The following is a 21,045-nucleotide window of genomic DNA, read 5'->3' on the forward strand; positions in this document are numbered from 1 at the left end:
CACTATACTTTTTACTTTTACGTAAGTAGATTTGTGAAGAAGAAACTGTTTCTCTTACTCCGCTACATTAGGCTACGTTGAGCTGTTACTTTTCTTTTATCCCTTTTATCCGCGTACGCGTCAATCTCATGACATCACTGAGTGATTCTTTGGGAAAAATCTTTGTTTTTGCATGTTTTGTCACATTTACACAGACTCAAACACACACAGAGTTTCTATGAGTTCATGGGCTTGTTCTAGTTCTGCCTGGTTAAAAAAGAAAAGTACAAAGGCTTGAAATTTTGTGCTACTTGTGCTTAATTTATTTTTTTATTCTGTTATTTTATTTATTTTATTATCTATTAAAGTACTTGAATTTACTTTAAAATTATTTTAATTTAAGCTATTTTTTATTAATTTTAATTTATTTTATTATTTTATTGATTTAACTTTAACGCTTGTCTTAACAGAGCTGAGACAGGGTTTAGCAGACCGTTGTGACCCAAAATGGCATTAAATGGGTAGAAAAAATGAATGGATGCACCATTTAATTTATTTATTTTTAGTATTGGATCATTACTCAGTATCAGCAGTTAGTAAACCTATACTCATTGAAACCATTATTTTTTTTTCGGTCGAGATTTTAATGTCACATGAAGGACTGCATGTTTTTTTAAGAAGCTTATCTCAGATTCCAGCAGGAAAATACTGAATTCTTGTGATGTTTTGGCATCAAAGTAGTCAAAAATTAACCTGCGGCATATCAAGTCATCACAGCCCAAAATATTTAAAACAGCCTAATGAGTGAGTGAGTGAGTGAGTGAGTGAGTGAGTGAGTGAGTGAGTGAGTGAGTGAGTGAGTGAGTGAGTGAGTGAGTGAGTGAGTGAGTGAGTGAGTGAGTGAGTGAGTGAGTGAGTGAGTGAGTGAGTGAGTGAGTGAGTGAGTGAGTGAGTGAGTGAGTGAGTGAGTGAGTGAGTGAGTGAGTGAGTGAGTGAGTGAGTGAGTGAGTGAGTGAGTGAGTGAGTGAGTGAGTGAGTGAGTGAGTGAGTGAGTGAGTGAGTGAGTGAGTGAGTGAGTGAGTGAGTGAGTGAGTGAGTGAGTGAGTGAGTGAGTGAGTGAGTGAGTGAGTGAGTGAGTGAGTGAGTGAGTGAGTGAGTGAGTGAGTGAGTGAGTGAGTGAGTGAGTGAGTGAGTGAGTGAGTGAGTGAGTGAGTGAGTGAGTGAGTGAGTGAGTGAGTGAGTGAGTGAGTGAGTGAGTGAGTGAGTGAGTGAGTGAGTGAGTGAGTGAGTGAGTGAGTGAGTGAGTGAGTGCCCTGTCCCAATCCCCCCACTACCCCTCATTTTCATCCCTACCCCTACATTTTGCACGTTCCCGTGAGGGTAGTGGTGTCCCAATTCCTCTTTCCACCTAGGGGGAGTGCGGAAAACGAGTGTAGTGGCTATGAATCTGTCCCTACGGACCGAGGGTTTTCAGATGCTCACTAGCTGAACTTAGGACAGAAAGATTTCCCAGAATGCTTTTCGTCGTCATTTGCGGACTGAATTAAAAAAAAAAAAAACATGGCGGACATTTCCTATTTTTTAGTGAATAAAATCAATATTTTGAGTTAGTTTCTGCATAAAAATGCGTTTTGATTACATTTCTAGCGAGAAATATATATTTTACTTTCATAATATTCACTCAGTGAATGTATATAATCACTCGCTTGCCCGTTGTTGCAAAGTCTTTTTCAAACCTCGCCAGAATAAAGGCCGATTTATGGTTCTGCGTTACACCAACGCAGAGCCTACGGCGTACGATTTAACGCCATAAATCAGCTCCCGAGCCGGCAGGCAGGCAGAAATCCCGAAAGTTTCGGAGCAAATTTCTTAACAGGCGTAGCTACAAATGTTAAATTTAATCTATTAAACCAACATTTATCTTCCTAAATGATTTATTTCAGCCAGCGGTAATTCTCCACAGAGCTGCAGGTTTCTCCCCGGGACGACGGCGCAGGTTGACCTGGCGATCAATCCTGTACGTGAGCTGCTGCTGCTGCTGCTGCTGCTGGTCTCATCATCGCCAAAAACATCGGATCAAATTTCTTAACAGGCGTTATTTGGATAAACTTAGCCCAGGTTGGGAATCTTAATGGTTACTTTTACGCCTGAAAAAATATTAAAACATAATAAAGTAGCATATTAACAGCGCTACAGCTGAAATTAAAACAGCTTTTGGCTCTCAGCTTCCTGATTTTAGGGGTGGTGGTGAAAGTAGGAGTAGTGGGAGTATTGGGACAGACCTGGGAAGATTTCAAGTGCCCTAAAATCTGTGGCTTCTTTTTTAGGGGTAGTGGTAGAAAGTAGGGGGTGTATTGGGATTGGGCCTAAATTCCTCAAGAGGAAATACAAGGATTCAGATTTGCATGTCATAGCAGCTCTGTAAAAGCAACTGTAAAATACAAGTAAATACATCCCAACTACTCCCCCTGTCATATACTGTACACACGATCATCGATCACGTTTCCCTGACACGCCATCCAAACAGAAGTTATGATCATAAAAAAAGACAACAATCAGAGCCTTTCTGCACATGATCCTCCACATACCATGGGCGGTGCGTTATCTGACAGGATGCATTCCTTTCACCTGACGATACACATTCAGTGCGTCACTACAAGGGTGGAAGGTGATACTGCACTCTGAGCGAGTTATACACATCTCACAATGTTTTGTTGTTGTTTTTTGTTGTTTTGGTGGTGTCTTTTTCCCCTGAGAACATTTTAAGATTGAAATTTTCCTTTCTGTTGTTCCAGGTTTTGATAATTTAATAGAATTTAAGTGGACTGAGCTTCAGGAGTATGCAGCTAAAAAAACTGCATAACTTACAAAATGAAGACAATGAATGAAAATGAAGTCTTCTTTTTTATAGTGCACAGACAAAAGAAATTGATTCAACAACGGCCGAAGCTTCAAGAAATCTAAGTTGGGTTGTTAAATAGAAACAGATGATTTCCCGGGATGTCCACTTTACACAGTACTTGGAAGTCCTTTGTGCAGCTGCAGGTACAATGAATACTTAAATGGAGGACATCGGGTATCTGTTCTCTTCCCCTCTATGCTTGTGGCCATTCAAGTTTAAAAAAAACAAAGTTGTTTGCTGATGACAGAAGGCGTGTGACGTTTCTTCATTCCTGAAACTGGACTGCAATGGGAGGAGCAGCACCAAGAATTCAAACCACCGAGTCAATTTTACGACTATGTCTCTTCATATATTGTTTCCTTCTGCCATGTTGTTTGGTTCTTTTACAGACACTAAGTGTTCACTGTTTAACAGCTGAACTCCCTCTGAAAGACATCAGACTTCCAAATCTTTAGCACATGAATTATTAAATTTTTTTCCAAATATATTGACTTTAATCACATGAAAAATAAGGCTCATAATTTGTTCCATTTGAATTTCTTTGCCCAGTGACTGTCATCATGACTGTCTCAACCTGTACTTTTCTCCACCAGAGTATTCCTTTTCCTTTTACAGAGCAACTAAAGACCCATCCGAACAAACTATCCAAGTTTAGCATGTCCTAAACACCTCCCTGGGGAAGTATCTAAGGCATCTGAGCCAGATGCCTGAACCACCTCAACTGGTTCTTCTTGGTGTGGAGACGCAGCGACTCTACTCTGAATCACCCCCAAATTACTAAAGGCTGAGTTATGGTTCTGCGTCAAAACGACGCCGTGCCTACGCCGTGTGGTACGCGTCGACGCAGACCACACGCCGTCACTGACGCATACCTCCCAAAAATTGTAACCACTGGCTGTGATTGGTTCGCTTGGTAGCAATGCATTTCCGGTTTCCGGTTTGAAGCAGTCGTGAACTTTCAGCGCTCTTTTCTTCGTGTATGTGTGATTTCTTTTGTTTTGTTTTTTGCACAATAGTTGTCCTCCCATCTCTTTGATTCACTGTGACCGGAAAAAGTCGGATAAACCATTCAGGAAAAGATTGCGAATTAGCGGTCACGGGGGGTACTGCACCGAAATGGAGTGACGGAGAAGTCCGAAGGGTTCACGACGGCGTCACCGTGACGCCGTAGGCACGGCGTCGATTTGACGCAGAACCATAATTCAAGCTTACGGCTCAGCTTTCTCTTCACCACAATAGACCAGTGCAGTTACTGCGTTACTGAAGACACTGCACCAATCCACCCATCAATCTCCCAATGCCATTCTTCCACTCCAATCCAATCTCAGGCTCTCTTCACAAGACCCTGAGATACTTAAACTCCTCCACTTAAGGTACCACCTCATTCCCAAACCCATGCATACACTGGAAAGTGGCTTTTGAATGGCTGTCCGCTCTGCATGAATGGGTTCATAACAGAACACTGACTAGCAGATTTGTGATGAGCATAGTTCAAAAACATGAAGGTATGAATCCTTTTTCAAGTTCAAATTGATGAAAAAATCCTGTTACTTCAGTAATTCAAGGAAAAACAGTGCCTCGTCTTGTAAAGAGCTGTCATTTTTCCACTTAAGAACAACAACACGAAAACACATTCCACACAAAACAACATTCCTGTCGGTCTTAAAGCTGTTTTAGGCACTGCCATAAATAAATAAGTAATGGAAGACTTGGTTAAGTATTAAAAACGAGCACACGGCAGCATAGAGGGGGCCAGCGTCTGTTCTGATCCCAGTTAACAGTTTGCAGGGCCTCGCGCTGCACTTTGACCCCGTGCACCTTGGCAGGCAGTGAAAGGGATTTGAGATGAATTGGACCTTTGGTTGGCGAGTCGGCGCACTGCTCGCTCCTTCGTGTCGTGTGTTTCAGGAATGTGTTTGTGTTGCTTTTTTTCCAGGACCTTGTTTGATGAGGATTCATGCTCTGCTTTAAGCGTGAGCAGGATCACCCCACCTGCCATCTTTTACACTGAAATTGCGCTATGTGTGATATCTCACGAACAGCACAAATAACTGGAGGCCCAGAACACAGTAGGACAACCTCTGCTATTGTACCACAAATTATTTTCACTTTAAATTATTGCTTTCTTAATTTGGCAATTGGTTTTTAGCAGAGGTGTCAAGTAACGAAGTAGTGCTGGGCGGTATACCGGTTCATACCGAATACCGGTCTTTATTTTTCTTATGATATGAATTTTTCATATACCGTAATACCGGTGAGTATGTACAGTAGCGCACACAACGTTGGGAACGCCGCGCGGCACTACGTTCCGCCGCGCCGCGGAACGTCACGCCGCTGGACATTGTTTGTGAGGGGACTGTTTAGCAGTAGTGATGCACCGATTGTTCGGTAACCGAAATTGTTCGGCCGAAAATGGCAAAAAAACACTTTCGGTGTTCGGTGGAATAAGTGGGGAAAAAAACCAAACAATTAATAACGCCGTTGTAATATAAGGAAATAGACTGGCCGCTCCCGTACCCGTTGCGCACCACAAACATAAATCGTTGGCCAACCAAAAAGTAAACACATAAGAATTTTACCTAACATTCACCAGGAGGTGGGACCAAAACAACATAATGCTGGGAAATTAAAAAATGTTCAGTTTTTTTATGTTCAATAAATATTTTCTACCTTGTAATTTTGTAAAAGATTTTTTTCTTTTAAAAGCATGCCTAAATCAAATTTATTTGATTTATGCATCCTCCTCATGACAGTAAAATAGGCCATTCTAAGCCAATTTACTGCAGCAATTCCTTTCCAAATCATTAGAAAATGTGGTTAACACCCAGTTGTGCATGAAAAAAAAAAATACCGTGATATACCGTGAAACCGATATGATTTTGAAAAATACCATGATATAAATTTTTGGTCATACCGCCCAGCACTATAACGAAGTACAAATACTTCGTTACCTTACTTAAGTAGAAATTTTGGTTATCTATACTTCACTGGAGTAATTATTTTTCAGACGACTTTTTACTTTTACTCCTTATATTTTCACGCAATTATCTGTACTTTTTACTCCTTACATTTTAAAAACAGCCTCGTTACTCTATTTCATTTTGGCCTTTAAATAAAAACTATCCAGTTAAATTGCTCCGTCCGGATAGAGTGAATTTGGTTGTGGTTGTTTCAGATGTTCTTGTCCAGTTTTGTTCTTACATCCCTCAGATTCCTGCAACTAAACTTGGATGTACATTCCAATAAAGGTTAGGATAAATGATAACATGCCTCTGAAGTTTGACTTTATGCACCATTACAATACTTATAGGCAACTAGTCATCATATCTGCTGCTCTCTGAAACACATGTTAATGCTCAATAGTACACATATATGCTTCTTTAATATATTTGCATTATACTAAGATGCATTCATTTTCAATGGCTTTTGTCCTTAATGGCTTTTTTCCCCCTTACATTACTTTTACTTTTATACTTTAAGTAGTTTTGAAACCAGTACTTTTACACTTTTACTTGAGTAAAAAACTTGAGTTGATACTTCAACTTCTACAGGAGTATTTTTAAAGTCTAGTATCTATACTTCTACCTGAGTAATGAATGTGAATACTTTTGACACTTCTGGTTTTTAGTCGATTAAACGTTAAACTGTCATGCAAATCCATTGATAAAGCAACATGAGTAATTCTGGGTTTGGCCAGAGTGACCAGCAGAGCGACCTCTAAGAAAGTCAAGTGAACACAATCATGTACAGCCACAAACATTAGAGCCACCAAAGTGTCTTCAATGTAGACATTTTACCAAGTGAGGAACACCATGTCAGAGAAAATATAAAAGGCTACAAAACAACTTAAAACATAGAACTATATGCAGTATGTGTATATATGTATACATAAACAAACAATCACTGCCACAAAACCCGGAAACTCTGCAGCTGTAATGCAGCCTATGTGCTGTATCTGCAAATAAATATGCACCCTCTGAATTTTTTTGTTTTTCTGGCCACGCTGCGGTCAAAGCCCACAAAAGCATTGCACACAACTCATAAAGGCATTCTGAAACAAAAAAATGAACAAAAAAACAAATGAACATGGCTAACAAGTAAAACCAAATGGAGGATTTTACAGATACGGTGCTAACAAACCAAGAACAGCCAGTCAACTCAATTTAGCTAAAAAAAAAACCCAAACATGATGCAAAGTAAAACTTGCTTGACATACTGTAGCCTTCACATCTTAACATGAACAGGTACAAAAAACACTAATTTCAGAACAAACACATCGCACTCCGGCATTTTAATGAACATTGTCCAAGTTCGATGTGCCACGTTCTCAAGATGTCAAACAATCAACAAATCAACAGGTTCAAAACAGCCTGAAACCTGTTTTCTCTCGTAGTTCTTGCCAAAGAGTAAAACCAGTTAAAAAGAGCCAGAACAAATAATCAAAGTACTTAACAAAAATGTAGCTGCCTACGAATTTAATGAGCAATTATTAGAATGTTACGTTATCACTTATTATTATTTATTACAAGACTGAAAAGCAGAAAAATCTATGGTAGTTTTTTTTTTAAGTCATCTTTTCCTTTCATCAATTACTTTCAGGGGTCGCCACGGCGAATCCTCTGCCTACATTTAACTGTATCCTCGTCATCCTTTTCTCTCACACCAACTAACTAACGATCTAGCAGTTATGATTAAGAGAAGTAATTAAGTGATTAAGAGAAGTAATCTGCCGAAAGAAGGATGGTCAAAAAGAGGTTTTAACTTGACTTAGGCGTGGGCGATAAACCAAAAATTTCCCGTTTCTCACATTCACTGCGATGACCGACGTCAGTTTTCCGGTGTGGGTAAATTCGGTGTTTTGATTAAAAAAAAACTAAATAAACATCTTTTTGTCTGTTTTGACTGTGTGCTGATAGGTTATCGTACCTTTATCATTATCGAAGTAAAATTGCCCAATTTATTGTGATATTGATTTGAGGTCATATGGCCCAGTCCTAACTTGACTGTTTATTTTTTATAGTCTTATTAGCAGCAAAGTTTGTTCATTACACAAGTTAAATAAATCACATATTTTTGAGAAAAAAAAAAAACATTTTCAATGTTTTCTTGTTAGTTGGCACTATGGGTGTAACAATATATCGTGCCACGAAATTCCGCGATACAAAAACATCACGATACGTGTCGTGGAGGTGACAAACTGTATCGCGATATTGGGTTACTAATATTAATCTATTGCGTTGACTAGTAACGTGCAGTGTATTTGTGCCGACCGCGCCTCGACCCGCGGACGAAAATCTTCCTCCGCTCAGAAGAAACTAGTACCGTTTTGGTCCCGATCACGGGACTCTTGCAGGGTTTTGAGCTCTGAACTTTTACTTATGTAAGGCTGGTGTAGAGTTAAGCCTTACCTTATTAAATTAAACCTTTTTGGGGTCGTGAGTAGGATAAACACGGGGAAACTTCTGCTGAGTTCCAGTGTACTTTAATGTCCCTCAACAGTGTAGGATTTTAGAACATCAACACAGCACCTAGTGCCGTACTGTGGCGTATCACTCCGCCCAATCTAAAACAGACTAATCACTACAGATAAACTGACTAGTGTCATTATAGTCCCTGATTTACATCAGAATATAAAGAATATATTTATACAATAATGAACCCTGAATTACCAAAATAACCTTAACAAAAATAAATCTCTTACACTTATAAGGTGAGCATGAATCAATCTTTTTTATGATGTAAAATTGTATGTATTTATTTACTTTGATTTATTTATTTAATTTTAGTTGTTAAATTTCTGGAAAAGAAAAAAGTCAAATCATACATGAACTACAGAAACTATTATAAATATTTGTACTTGTATGAAACTGAAGATGCATAATGTAAACCTGACATTTACTTTTAGTTCAGTTTGTGGAAAATGGTTGGCCTGGCTTCCTCTTTAAAACTTAAACAGTTATAAAGCATTACAAACTGTAACAATTGGGCAAACTCACAGCATTGTTTTGTATTTTGTGTCTTTCAAATAAAAGACCATTTTTTCCAGTCATATGTTCCTCATGCAAGGTTGTTAAAAAAATACTGCTATAATATCGTATCGTTATTGTGACCTCAATATCGTGTATGGTACCGTATCGTGAGATTAGTGTATCGTTACACCCCTAGTTGGCACCATAGACTGCATAAAACAATGGCAAAGTATTGGGTCACATGTCTCATCGGTTTCTGAAGACCAGTTTTGAAGCATCTTTTTCTTTGCACGGAGCGCAGCCACGTTGCTCGGCAACCCGACGGGAAACACCGCATGTCAATCAGAGAAGCTTTGTTCCCAGCTCCTTTAGCCAAACCCTGCAGAAATAGAGCTGTCGTCAGACGCATAGATATATACACGCAGACGCCGCATTACACCTGTCACATACGTCAACACGGGCCGGGGTTCCTGACAGCAGTCAGACCAGTTCTCGTGTCCGACTGTGCGTTTGACACCAAAATGCCAGACTTTTGTGGTTCCCGTGAAACAACCACCGAAACCAAGAAACAAGGAATAACATTTCACAAGAAGTTGTTTTATATTATTTAACTGTTATGAACCTGTTGAATGTGACGTATCGCTAAAGCTAACATAAACTAAACTAGCTTATGTCAGGACAAGAAAACAAAATGGGTTTGTTGGTATGACATCAGTAATATGATGAAAGTCATAGACATATATACGTAGATCGAGTGGTTTTGCCCACTGTTGCGATACGTCAACGACGCCGCCATATTGGATGTGGCAAGACTGCGCTGTAAACTAATACAAGTAAATTGACTTATTTTCATAAAGCGCCTTTCTACAAAGAAATTTACGTTTTACGTCTCATTTATTCAATCACACACGCACTAATATACTTGGGAAACAGTTAGGCACCAAATATAATATATTTAATTTTCTCAGATGGCAAAAATAAGAACTTTATTGATCCCACATAGGAGTAATTCATGTTATATCAGCTATAGAGAACAAGATAGTGCCGAAAAACAATATATATCCCCCCTCACAAAAATAATAAAAATAGAGAAACATATTTTCTCATCAACAAAACAAATTTAAAGTTTTTCAAATAACAAAATAACATATTTGAACCATTTTTCAGACAATAAAATAACATTTGAACAATTTTTCAGAATAAAATAACTGAAAAAAAACCTGAAAAATGGTTCAAATATGTTATTTTGTTACTTGAAAAATTTTAAATATGTTTATGTAAAATATGCTTTGTTGATGAGAAAATATGTTTCTATTTTTGTCTATATTTTGTCTATATTTTTGTCTACGTATATATGTCTATGATGAAAGTGACATTTGGCAATTAGCCATTATATATAATTGTGCAAAGTAGGCTATGTTATTCATAAATTATCTATTAAACCAGTTTCACTGCACTAACATTAAGTTAATTGCTAACGTAAGTTATGTACCTGAATTGTAGCTACATCAGGATGGATAACTGTTGAGATGGACTGGTTTTGTGTTTATGTCTCCAACAGATCGATGGAGGAGGAAAGTGGGTGGCAGCACTCAAGAGGAGACACTTTTGTCGACTCATTTAAAGGAAGGACTGATACCATCAATATTTCATTTTCCTGACCATCTTTGTGAATTTAATGTCATGACAATTTCTCACATAATCATAATATTTCTCACATTATTTAGTAGGAAAACACAGTGCCCACTAAATAATAATAAAATGCACTAAAAGAAGTTGTTACTTTTGAATTAACCCTGATATAAACATTTAAAATGTAGTTAATTAGCGTCACTTTTCCTACGTCACTTTTTGTAAAGACTCATATCCGGCACTTTAAACCTCATATTGTACATTTCTGTTTATAAATTTTATTTTATCTCTTATATATTTGTTTGTTTTTATATTTTTATTGTATTGCACCAATCACCACAACAAATTCCTTGTGTGTGTTAACAAACTTGGCATAAACCCTTTTCTGATTCTGATTCTGTCACCTTCCTGGTTTTAAAATGTGCAATGATATTAACATATATAACAGCACATGATTGAGTTATCCTAAAATACTTGAATAACATCAAATATGTATTACTCCACACAAATGCAGAGCAACAGCTGGAGAAAGAAGTTTTGCAAAGTTGTTGCAGGGATATTATTAGGTCAGGATTTTAATGGTGTGAATTTTGTATGAAAAGGGTTGAAAGTTTTGTTTTTGGGGGGATTTTGTTAGATTTTTAATTAAGGCCTTCCTGTTATTTGTGAATATGTGTTGTTTTATTTATTTATTGTTTGTTTTTAACCCATTCCTTTATCCATTGTTTTGTACATTCTAAGGTTGGCACATACCTTAAACAATCTTAGGCTCATTTTTAAACCTCATAGCAAAGTAAAATGGTTTCATTCATTATGCGATTAGTCAATCATTTCAACAATCAGTAGATGGAGGGACTATAATAGTTGTTAGTGGCAGCCCTAGAGTGCAATATTTTCCTTTTCTCCTGACCCGTTCCTCTTTGGTTTCTTTGTCAGTTCTACCACGACAAACACAGCGGGAATATCAAGCCACCTCTGTTCTGACCACAACGATCCAGGCTGGACCATAAAGTTAATTGTATAGAACAATTCCAGGCCAACCAGATGTGCTGTGTCAGCGCCAGGGGTCCAATGTGCCCCGATTCATAAAAATACTGTGTCAGAACAAGTGCATTGATGCATCTTTGCAAACAAACCACATGAGCTCATTGGTGGAGGTAGGCCTGTGTTGAAAAGATAGATTCTACGATTTTAAATCTATTCTCATATTAATTCCTAAAAATCGATTAATATGTCTAGAGATTGATTTAAAAAAAATATATATATATATATATATATATATATATATATATATATATATATATATATATATATATTTATTTATTTATTTATTTATTTATTTTTCATCATTACATTACAACTTTTGGTATTTTTTTGTTTATGCCCAAAAAAGGAATATTTTGTTGGACACGAGAATAACTGGTGCCATGTTTTTGCCTTTAAATTATTTTAAAGGTATGAAAACATTAAAGTTTTCAGTTATAAATGCATAAATTGCCTATATTTCTTTGCTTTATATACTGTCTTAGGGTTACATTTGCATAAATGTTAAAAACCAAATTCTCATAAATGGGGAAAAAATAAAAACGATTTCTTTCGTCCTCTGTTTCCTCCCTGGATCTGTTTGGTAATTCTGACCCACAATGTTTCTGTTTCAGTTCTATCAGCATTCTGGGAGGTGATTGGTCCTTACAGCATCATTAGCTGCAATACTTGCTGTTGAATCTCAATATAATACTAGTATTAATATATTGCATAACTAGACAGTCATATAATTCATGCAACAGCTGAAAAAACAGTTTTATTAACAGTAACCCAAATCAATATCGGATCGAATTGGATCGAATCAAATCTTGATAATCGATTCTGAATCTTAAGAATCGGAATCAAATCGATTCTTGATATTTGAATCGATCCCCAGCTCTAGGTGGAGGTAACAATTAGTCAATGAACCAGTCAAGAGACAGAAAATCAATAACTATACAGACAATCACTTTGCTAATCCAAAAAAATGAATCTACATATGACTGCTGATGATAATTGCTGGTGATTTTTGCATGCCCTCTTTAACAGCCTCAGCTGCAAGCCTAAAGACCGCAAAATACAGCACATGAGGAAGGAAAAAAACCTGTGAAAAGCTGTGTGTTGACTTAAAATAAACCTTCACACAAAGAGAGAGAAAAAAACTATTGTTAGAACTAAGAATTCCAGTCATAAGCCATGAAAAGGATTTTGGTGTTTAAGTCCGAGGGGGTCTTAAGTAACCGGTAAAAATGAAAAATGAGTCACCATGAAATTATGCCCGCTCCTTTACTCAGAGGACCACAGAGGCTCCAAAGCATCCCATTTAACACGCGAATGCTGGCATGTTGGCATGGAGATAATGGTATTTCAAGGTCTGTCTGGATGGAGATTTTATTTGTCATCCCTGTTGCAAACTGCTCTGAAAGCAGGGTGTAAAAATGTCCTCAAAACCAGGTTATTGAAGCGTAGAAAACAGGAATAAAAACCACAGACATGCTGGTAAAACTGGCACTGAGTTTTTTGCTCTGACTGGAATAGTCCGACGGCAGAGAAACAGCATTAAAATAAAATAAAAAATGTAGTAATCATTAACCTATTATTATTATTATAAATAGTATTTCAGAACAACAACTTTCTTCAATGGATGGATGTACATCTTCCAATGTTTGTAAATTTTAGTGATGTTCAGCGGTACAGACAGCCACTATTTTTAAGTATTTCTAAGTTATTGGGACAGGGGTTAAGAGAACTAGGTCTGTGTTGAAAAAGTCGATTTCCCAATTCTAAATCGATTCTCATATTAATTCCTAAAAATCGATTCATATGTCTAAAGATCGATTATTTATTTTTTTTTTTTTTTTGGGGGGGGGGGGTATTTTTTTTTATTTTCTTTTATTTATTTATTTATGTATTATTATTTTTTTCATCATTACATTACAACTTTTGGTTATTTTTTTGTTTATCCCCAAAAAAGGAATGAAAAAAGGAATTGTTGGACACGAGAATAACTGGTGCCATGTTTTTGCCTTTAAATATGTTTAAAGGTATGAAAACATTAAAGTGTTAGGTTATAATTGCATAAATTGTCTATATTTCATTACTTTATACACTGTCTTGGGGTTACATTTGCAAAAAATGCTAAAAACCAAATTCTCAAAAATTAAAAACCAAAATAGACCGAAAATGGAACAAATAAAAACGGTATGTGGGAAAAAATAAAACCGATTTCATCCGTCTCTGTTTCCTCCCTGGATCTGTTTGGTAATTCTGACCCACATGATGTTTCTGAAAGCAGTTCTATCAGCATTCTGGGAGCTGATTGGTCCTTACAGCATCATTTGCCGCCAATACTTGCTGTTGAATCTCAATATAATACTAGTAGTAATATTTTGCATAACTACAGTCATATAATTCATGCAACAGCTCAAAAAACTGTTTTAATAACACTAACCTAAATCAATATCGGAATCGAATCGAACCAAACCTTGATAATCGATTCTGAACCTTAAGAATCGGAATCGAATCGATTCTTGACATTTGAATCGATCTCCAGCCCTAAAGAGGACACTGAGGGTTGAAGGGTGACGGTCCTCATCATAGCTGATTAAAGTTCAGGTCCATGCTCTTTCTTAGCCCTCTTCCCCATCTCTCTCACATTTCAAAGAAAAAGCCACTTAAAAATGTTAAATTTGTTAATAAAGTCAACTTAAAGAGTTTCAAAGATGTTTGAGATTCTGCACGCCAACTTCCACAGAAAAAGATTATTTTGCGTCCAAGTTGTGTTATGTTTCCATGGTTATGGTGATATGTTTCACAAACAACACCCTGTTATCAGTGTTGGATCATTTACATGATTCTCCCTTTAATAACCGTCTCTTGATGGATTTCCAGTGACACTGCCCAAAAATGAATGGAAATGAACAGCTGGACGGGACTGAAATTAGATCCTCTGAAAACTCAAACAGGACGACCGCAACTAAAGCTGGCAGAGAAGTGCAGAAATATCACGTCTAAATTAAAATTAACATCACTCAAAAGATTACAGACGAGATAAAATCAATAAGCAGCTGCTTTCATGTAAGATTATTAGTCAATTATCAGTCAGTGCACGACAGCTTCCATCCATCCCAGCTCCAAATGTAAACAGCAGCTATCCATCATAAAAACGTCTTAGAGATAAGAATTCATAATACTTTAGATTAAATTATCAAAATAGTAATGCCTTAGACAGAGCAATAGGTTTGTTTTTAATATATCCTGCCTTACAAACCAGATCTTATGTAAACTCTGCCACTGAATGCCAGTAAAATTATAAAACCATACTTGGAGGACAAATCACTCCAGTTTCTGCCACATTAATACACAGCTGGATAAAGGTCTGAGAGCATTACCACCTTCCTTCGGTGCTCAACATAGTTACAGGAGACTTGAAGAGAGCTAGGATCCTGGAAGCATCTCTAACAGCGTGGGAATAAGCAGCAGCAGGATTATTTGGTCCACAATGAGAGCATCCACTTGCCCCATCAGAAACATGCCGCCAAAACTGCAGGATATTTAAAACTGGTACCGCTCAAAGGCTGGGATGATTGTTGGAGAGCTAGGGGTGTAACAATACACTAATCTCACGATACGGTACGATACACGATATTGAGGTCACGATAACGATACGATACGATATTATAGCAGTATTTTTTTAACAACCTTGAATGAGGAACATAGGACTGGAAAAAATGTATTTTATTTGAAAGACACAAAATACAAAACAATGCTGTACGTTTGCCCTATTGTTACAGTTTGTAATGCTTTATAACTGTTTTAAAGAGAAAGCCAGGCCAACCATTTTCCACAAACTGTACTAAAAGTAAATGTCAGGTTTGCATTATGCATCTATAAGTACAAATATTTTGCCACAAACTGAATAGTTTCTCTCATGTATGATTTGACTTTTTTCTTTTCCAGAAATTTTACAACTAAAATTAAATAAATAAATAAAAGTAAATGAATACATACAATTTTACATAATAAAAAAGATTGATTCATGCTCACCTTATAAGTGTAAGAGGAGATTTATTTTTGTTAAGAAGTTTATTTTGGTACTTCAGGGTTCATTATTTTATAAATATATTCTTTATATTATGATGTAAATCAGGGACTATAATGACACTAGTCAGTTTATCTGTAGTGATTAGTCTGTTTTAGATTGGGCGGAGTGATACGCCACAGTACGGCACTAGGTGCTGTGTTGATGTTCTAAAATCCTACACTGTTGAGGGACATTAAAGTACACTGGAACTCAGCAGAAGTTTCCCCGTGTTTATCCTACTCACGACCCGAAAAAGGTTTAATTTAATAAGGTAAGGCTTAACTCTACACCAGCCTTACATAAGTAAAAGTTCAGAGCTCAAAACCCTGCAAGAGTCCCGTGATCGGGACCAAAACGGTACTAGTTTCTTCTGAGCGGAGTCAGATTTTGGTCCGCGGGTCGAGGCGTGGTCGGATGCGCGTTACTAGTCAACACAATAGATTAATATAAATAACCTAATATCGCGATACAGTTTGTCACCTCCACGACACGTATCCTGACGTCTTTATATCTTGAAATTTCGTGGCACGATATATTGTTACTCCCCTAAAACTGGTATCACTGAAAGGCTGGGATGATTGTTGGAGAGCCCAGATGTTCCAGATGTTGCAGTTGCTTCTCTGTGGTCCTCAGGGAGAGGACGAGGGGTTTGACCTTCAGCAAACATCTTTTCATTTAACACTGGCTTGTGTTTTGAAATGAAAACCTAATGGCCTCTCTTAGACACTTACTTTTTTAAATTTAGGATGAAACATTCTGCCTTTTTTTTTTTTTTAAATGTACCAGAAAAGTATTTACACAAATATTTTTGATTAATGGAAATTCAATTTAAAATAAAATAGAGGAGAAAACTGCTGCATCACATAATTTACATTTCTAAAACAAATACATGTACAGGCCTGAACATGCAAATGAGTCTACAGTTAAAGCGAGAGTTTGCAACCTGCACAAACGGTTGCACCTGGCTGACTGACAGCAAACATGTTCCAAGCAGGAGAGCTGTCAGAGGAAACAAGGGGAGGGATAATGAAACTCCTTCAAGAAGGTGATTTAACACACAGCGTGACAAAAGATGTTGGATGTTCCCAGTCAGCTGCGTCTGAAGACCAGACCGAGTACGGACAACAAGGATTGGTTTTAAGAGGAAAGCATACACGTAGATCAAGGAAGAGAAGAGCATTTCAGGTCAGAAAACTCCAGGTTTGGAAAGTAGAACATGAACAACAAGCGAAATGAAAAACATACACGGAGAATCTGCAGTTAATGTTTGTGACAAAACTGAAAAAAAATCAACCCAAGGACATACAGAAAAGTCAAAATTAAACCATCATTAACAACTACTGGATGAACCAAGATGAACCTTAGTCTGGTGCAGATCCAACAAGATGAGACGGGAGTCTTTAAATCTGGAGTTCATTTAAAATTAGATGTTTTTCTTTAGAGATTAACCAATTCTAGTTTTGCTCCTTTCGGGCGCTGATACCCAGGCTATAAACACTCGTTGTTACATACGATACACAAGCTACTGTATACCTAACTTAGTGGCCAGTGAGTGCTTACTGGCCAATACCCAACACTGATCTGATACCGTTGACATATAGAAAAGACTGAAGGCACCAGTGCAGAAATTACTTTCCAAACTTTGTAAAAAAAAAAAACTTTGTAAAGGTTAGGACACACAAAAAAAATAATAAAATCTTTGGTATACCTAGCAACAGTAACAATGACAAACTGAACTTCTGTATGATTTAGTTTCTTCTTTTTTTCTGTTTTGGCTTCTTTTGCCATTTCTGAGTCAAGTTTCTGAATCGGTTTCAGTCAAGTTCAACATATGTATTTGAAGCAATAGTTCAATTTCAAACTACATTATCTGAGTGTGTACTAAAAATGCACAGAAGTGATATTTATTTTTCAAAATAAAAACCAGTGGCAAGAAAACACACGCTTGTGATCAGTTTTCAAAGGATGATTCAAATGAGGTCTGAGATGAAGACCAGACCACATTTTGTTGGGAAATTGATGCAAAAAAGCTCAGTTATTTCAAGGGTTTGATGCACTTTTCCTTGCCACTGTCACTACACTCACAGCTGACATGAGACTATCAAGCACCACACACACAGAGTTGAAGTGTACACGTCACGATCTAATACCCCATCTGACCACATTTAGACAACAACCAACTCATATCTGAAAACTAATATTGGACCGGTGCATCCTTCATTTTCTCGTTCCATCATTCAGAATTAGGTTTTATGGTGAGATGATCAGTATTTTTTTAAGGATGATGTACAATCACGCCACAGAGTAACAACTATTAAAACCTATCCACAGGAAAGACTGCAAACAATTCGGTTTTTGCTTTGATGGAAGATTTATGGTGAAAATTAACAAGAAACATCCATATAGAAAAGCAAATAGCTGGCACCTGAATAAGAAATGTTGTTTTTTTTTTGTTTTAAATTAGGTTTAAATTTAGATAGGTGTATATATATATATATATATATATATATATATATATATATATATATATATATATATATATATGTAGGTATGTATGGGTGTATGCGTATGTATGGGTTTACATATTATGTGTGGTGTGATTATGTGTGTAAGTACATATATACATAGATATAGAGCAGATACAGTATAGTGTGAATAAGTATATTTATATAAATATTTATATGGGCATGTGTGTACAAGTAGGCATGTATAAGTATGTGTGTGAGTATAATTACAGTATATAATAATAATAATAATAATAATAATAATAATAATAATAATAATAATAATAATAATAATAATAATAATAATACTGTTATTTAGCAGTGTGAGTACAGTGTGTGAATATTTATAAATACAGGTTAAATGATCAGTGATCAGGACTTCCTACTCCTTTTTTGGCACATGTAAATCAAGTTAGCAAGTTTTAAAGGATGAAATTCTTTTTTTGTTTTCTTAAACTTCTCATAAAGTGTTATTTTTTTTACATGTACAAAAATATTTAATTTATTTATTTAATCATAGAGTTCAAAGTGGAGATGCAGTAAATATCTAATAGTGTTTTTTGTCGTCTTTAGTCCATGACCATGTTGCTCGTCAGAAAAAAATAAGAAAAAAGTTGCTTTTTTTCTATTTTTCAAAGTCAGAACACTGGGCACATGTAAATAACATCTTCCAAGAATGGTGTTTTGTTTGTTTGGGTTTTTTTTTTACCAAGATTTTACACTGGATATAAGTATTTATTTCTATTGGTCATATATCCAGTACTCGATCCCTTATGTCATTTCATCCATGAATGTGGTTTTACTGCTATTTCAACATTTAGAGTCATCACCAGAAAAATAACACCAGAAAAATAACTTATTTGACAATTTTCACCTGTTTCAAGTAAATTTTCACTTGAAATAAGTAGAAAAATCTGCCAGTGGGACAAGATTTATCTTCTCATTACAAGCAAAAAAAATCTTGTTCCACTGGCAGATTTTTCTACTTATTTCAAGTGAAAATCTACTTGAAACAGGTGAAAATTGTTGTTTTTTCCAGTGATGAGTCTTGTTTTAAGTGTAATGAGATTTTTTTTTACTAAAATTAGACATTTTAACTAGAAATAAGACAAATATTCTTAAGATTTTGAGTTTTTGCAGTGATCCATGTTACTTATCCTGTGAAGGACAGAGTCATATTAAGTTCAGAAAACTGTTTTTTATTGTAGTGTTTTGATGTATTTGATGTAAGCCCAGTGGATATTTAAAGCTTACAGAAGGCTGCATTTAACTGCTGCTATGTCATTCCTGCAGTATTTCTGCAGGTGTTTTGGTCAGTACTATTATTTGTAATATATTATATTATTTGTAATCAGCACAAATTATCTGTCCCCATATGATAAAATCCACCATCCCCCCTGATTTTCTTTTACAACTCGAGTACTGCATATACCTTGGTAAGACCTTGCAAACCCAACATTTAACCACCAGCCCTGTGTGTTTCCTCCTACCTGTCCCGGGGGTCGATCCAGCTGGTGCACTGGTGTACGTGGTCAATGTAGTAAACTTTGCCATCAAAGTCTATGGCTTCCTCCCAGCCGTCAGGTAGTGGCAACTCCTTCCTCGGCATGTCAGGCGAGTCTCCATGTAAATAAATCCTCTCTACGTAAAATCACAACCAAGGGAAGCCATCGCTTTTCTCTGTCATCATCCAAAAAACCACCTGCTCTCGTTTCCAAAACACCCGGCCACTTTGCATCAGGCCATGGTAATAATAACCCATAATAATAATCACCAAGAGTAAAAATACAGCACAATCCAAGTTGGTTATTTGATAGAAAGTAAGTTCCTGCAGGCTGCACTTGTGCTCCAATTCATCCCAGAAAGTCGCAGCATCCCTGGTAAAAACATAAACTACTGCACACTTTCCCAATCTAGGACGTGCAACTTGTCTTGAAACTTGTTTTGCAACTTTTGCATGTGAAAAAATAAACTTTGAGGCGACTTTGGAGGTAAACTCCGATGATCCTCCTGCAGGGCGCAGGACGGAGCTGCTGATCCGCCTCCGCCGCTTCTTTCTCGGGCTTTAACCTGACAGAGAGCCGCTTCCACTCCCGCCCTCAAAAACACTCCAAATAAAACCGAAAACAATCCTTCTTTGCAGCTCTGGTGGTTTCCCTGCAGGATCTGTCCCAGCGGCTCTAGAAACCCCGGAGAAGTCCCGGGACGGAGCTGCTCTCGCCGCCTCCTCCTCCTCGCCGCCAGGCCACCATGTTGAGCAGCGGGACCCGCTGCTGCCGCCGCCGGGGAAAAACGCTCCTCTGCGGGGGGACGGCTGCTGCGGACCGCTCCGGACCGCTCCGGGGGGAGACAGGGGGAATAAAGCCGGGGGGAAAACCCGCGAGTCCGCTACCAAACTTTATCTGTTATCGTGTTAAAGTCTCCGCACGGGAGGAGAAGCAGCAGCAGCAGCAGCGGCGGCAAAGTCCCGATCACTTCACCAGACAGATGTCAAGCCGCAGCAGCGGCAGCTACCACTGCACTTCCGCTTTCACAATAAAGGTCCCGCTGCACTTCCACTTCCACAATAAAAGTTGTGTTGACAAACTCAGTCTGCAATATATACATTACCAATTCTAACTCTAATAATTATTCCTGGCATTATCATGATATATTGTTTCATAGTGTATTATTATATTAAGTTATGAAGTCTCATGGGATGTTTAACTATAGTATTATTATATTGTTATATATTATAGTATGGTGATATTATATTATAAAAATTATTATGTTATATTAGGATATTATTATATTATGATGCTATATATTATATCGTGCTACACCACTCTATATGATAATTATTTATTTGTTTACTTATCTATTCTCGAATTAATATTCTTAATTTATTTATCTACTTTCATCATCTTATTTACACGCACACACACACGCACACACACACACCTAGATACATAT

The 21,045-nt window shown here is 37.0% G+C and overlaps 1 protein-coding gene across 1 annotated transcript in view; it reads right to left on the reverse strand.

Annotated features, from left to right (window-relative positions):
• Nucleotides 1–20,558, reverse strand: part of wwc1 (WW and C2 domain containing 1) — a 120,204-nt gene extending 99,646 nt beyond the window's left edge. Inside the window, exon 1 of the mRNA XM_061740599.1 lies at nt 19,584–20,558. Coding sequence (XP_061596583.1) covers nt 19,584–19,702 — 119 coding nt within the window. The 5' untranslated portion in view covers nt 19,703–20,558. The remainder of the gene's footprint in view (nt 1–19,583) is intronic.
• Between the last annotated feature and the right edge of the window lie 487 nt (nt 20,559–21,045).

The sequence above is a fragment of the Cololabis saira genome, chromosome 14 (assembly GCF_033807715.1).
Source record: "Cololabis saira isolate AMF1-May2022 chromosome 14, fColSai1.1, whole genome shotgun sequence".
Taxonomy (NCBI): Eukaryota; Metazoa; Chordata; class Actinopteri; order Beloniformes; family Belonidae; genus Cololabis; species Cololabis saira.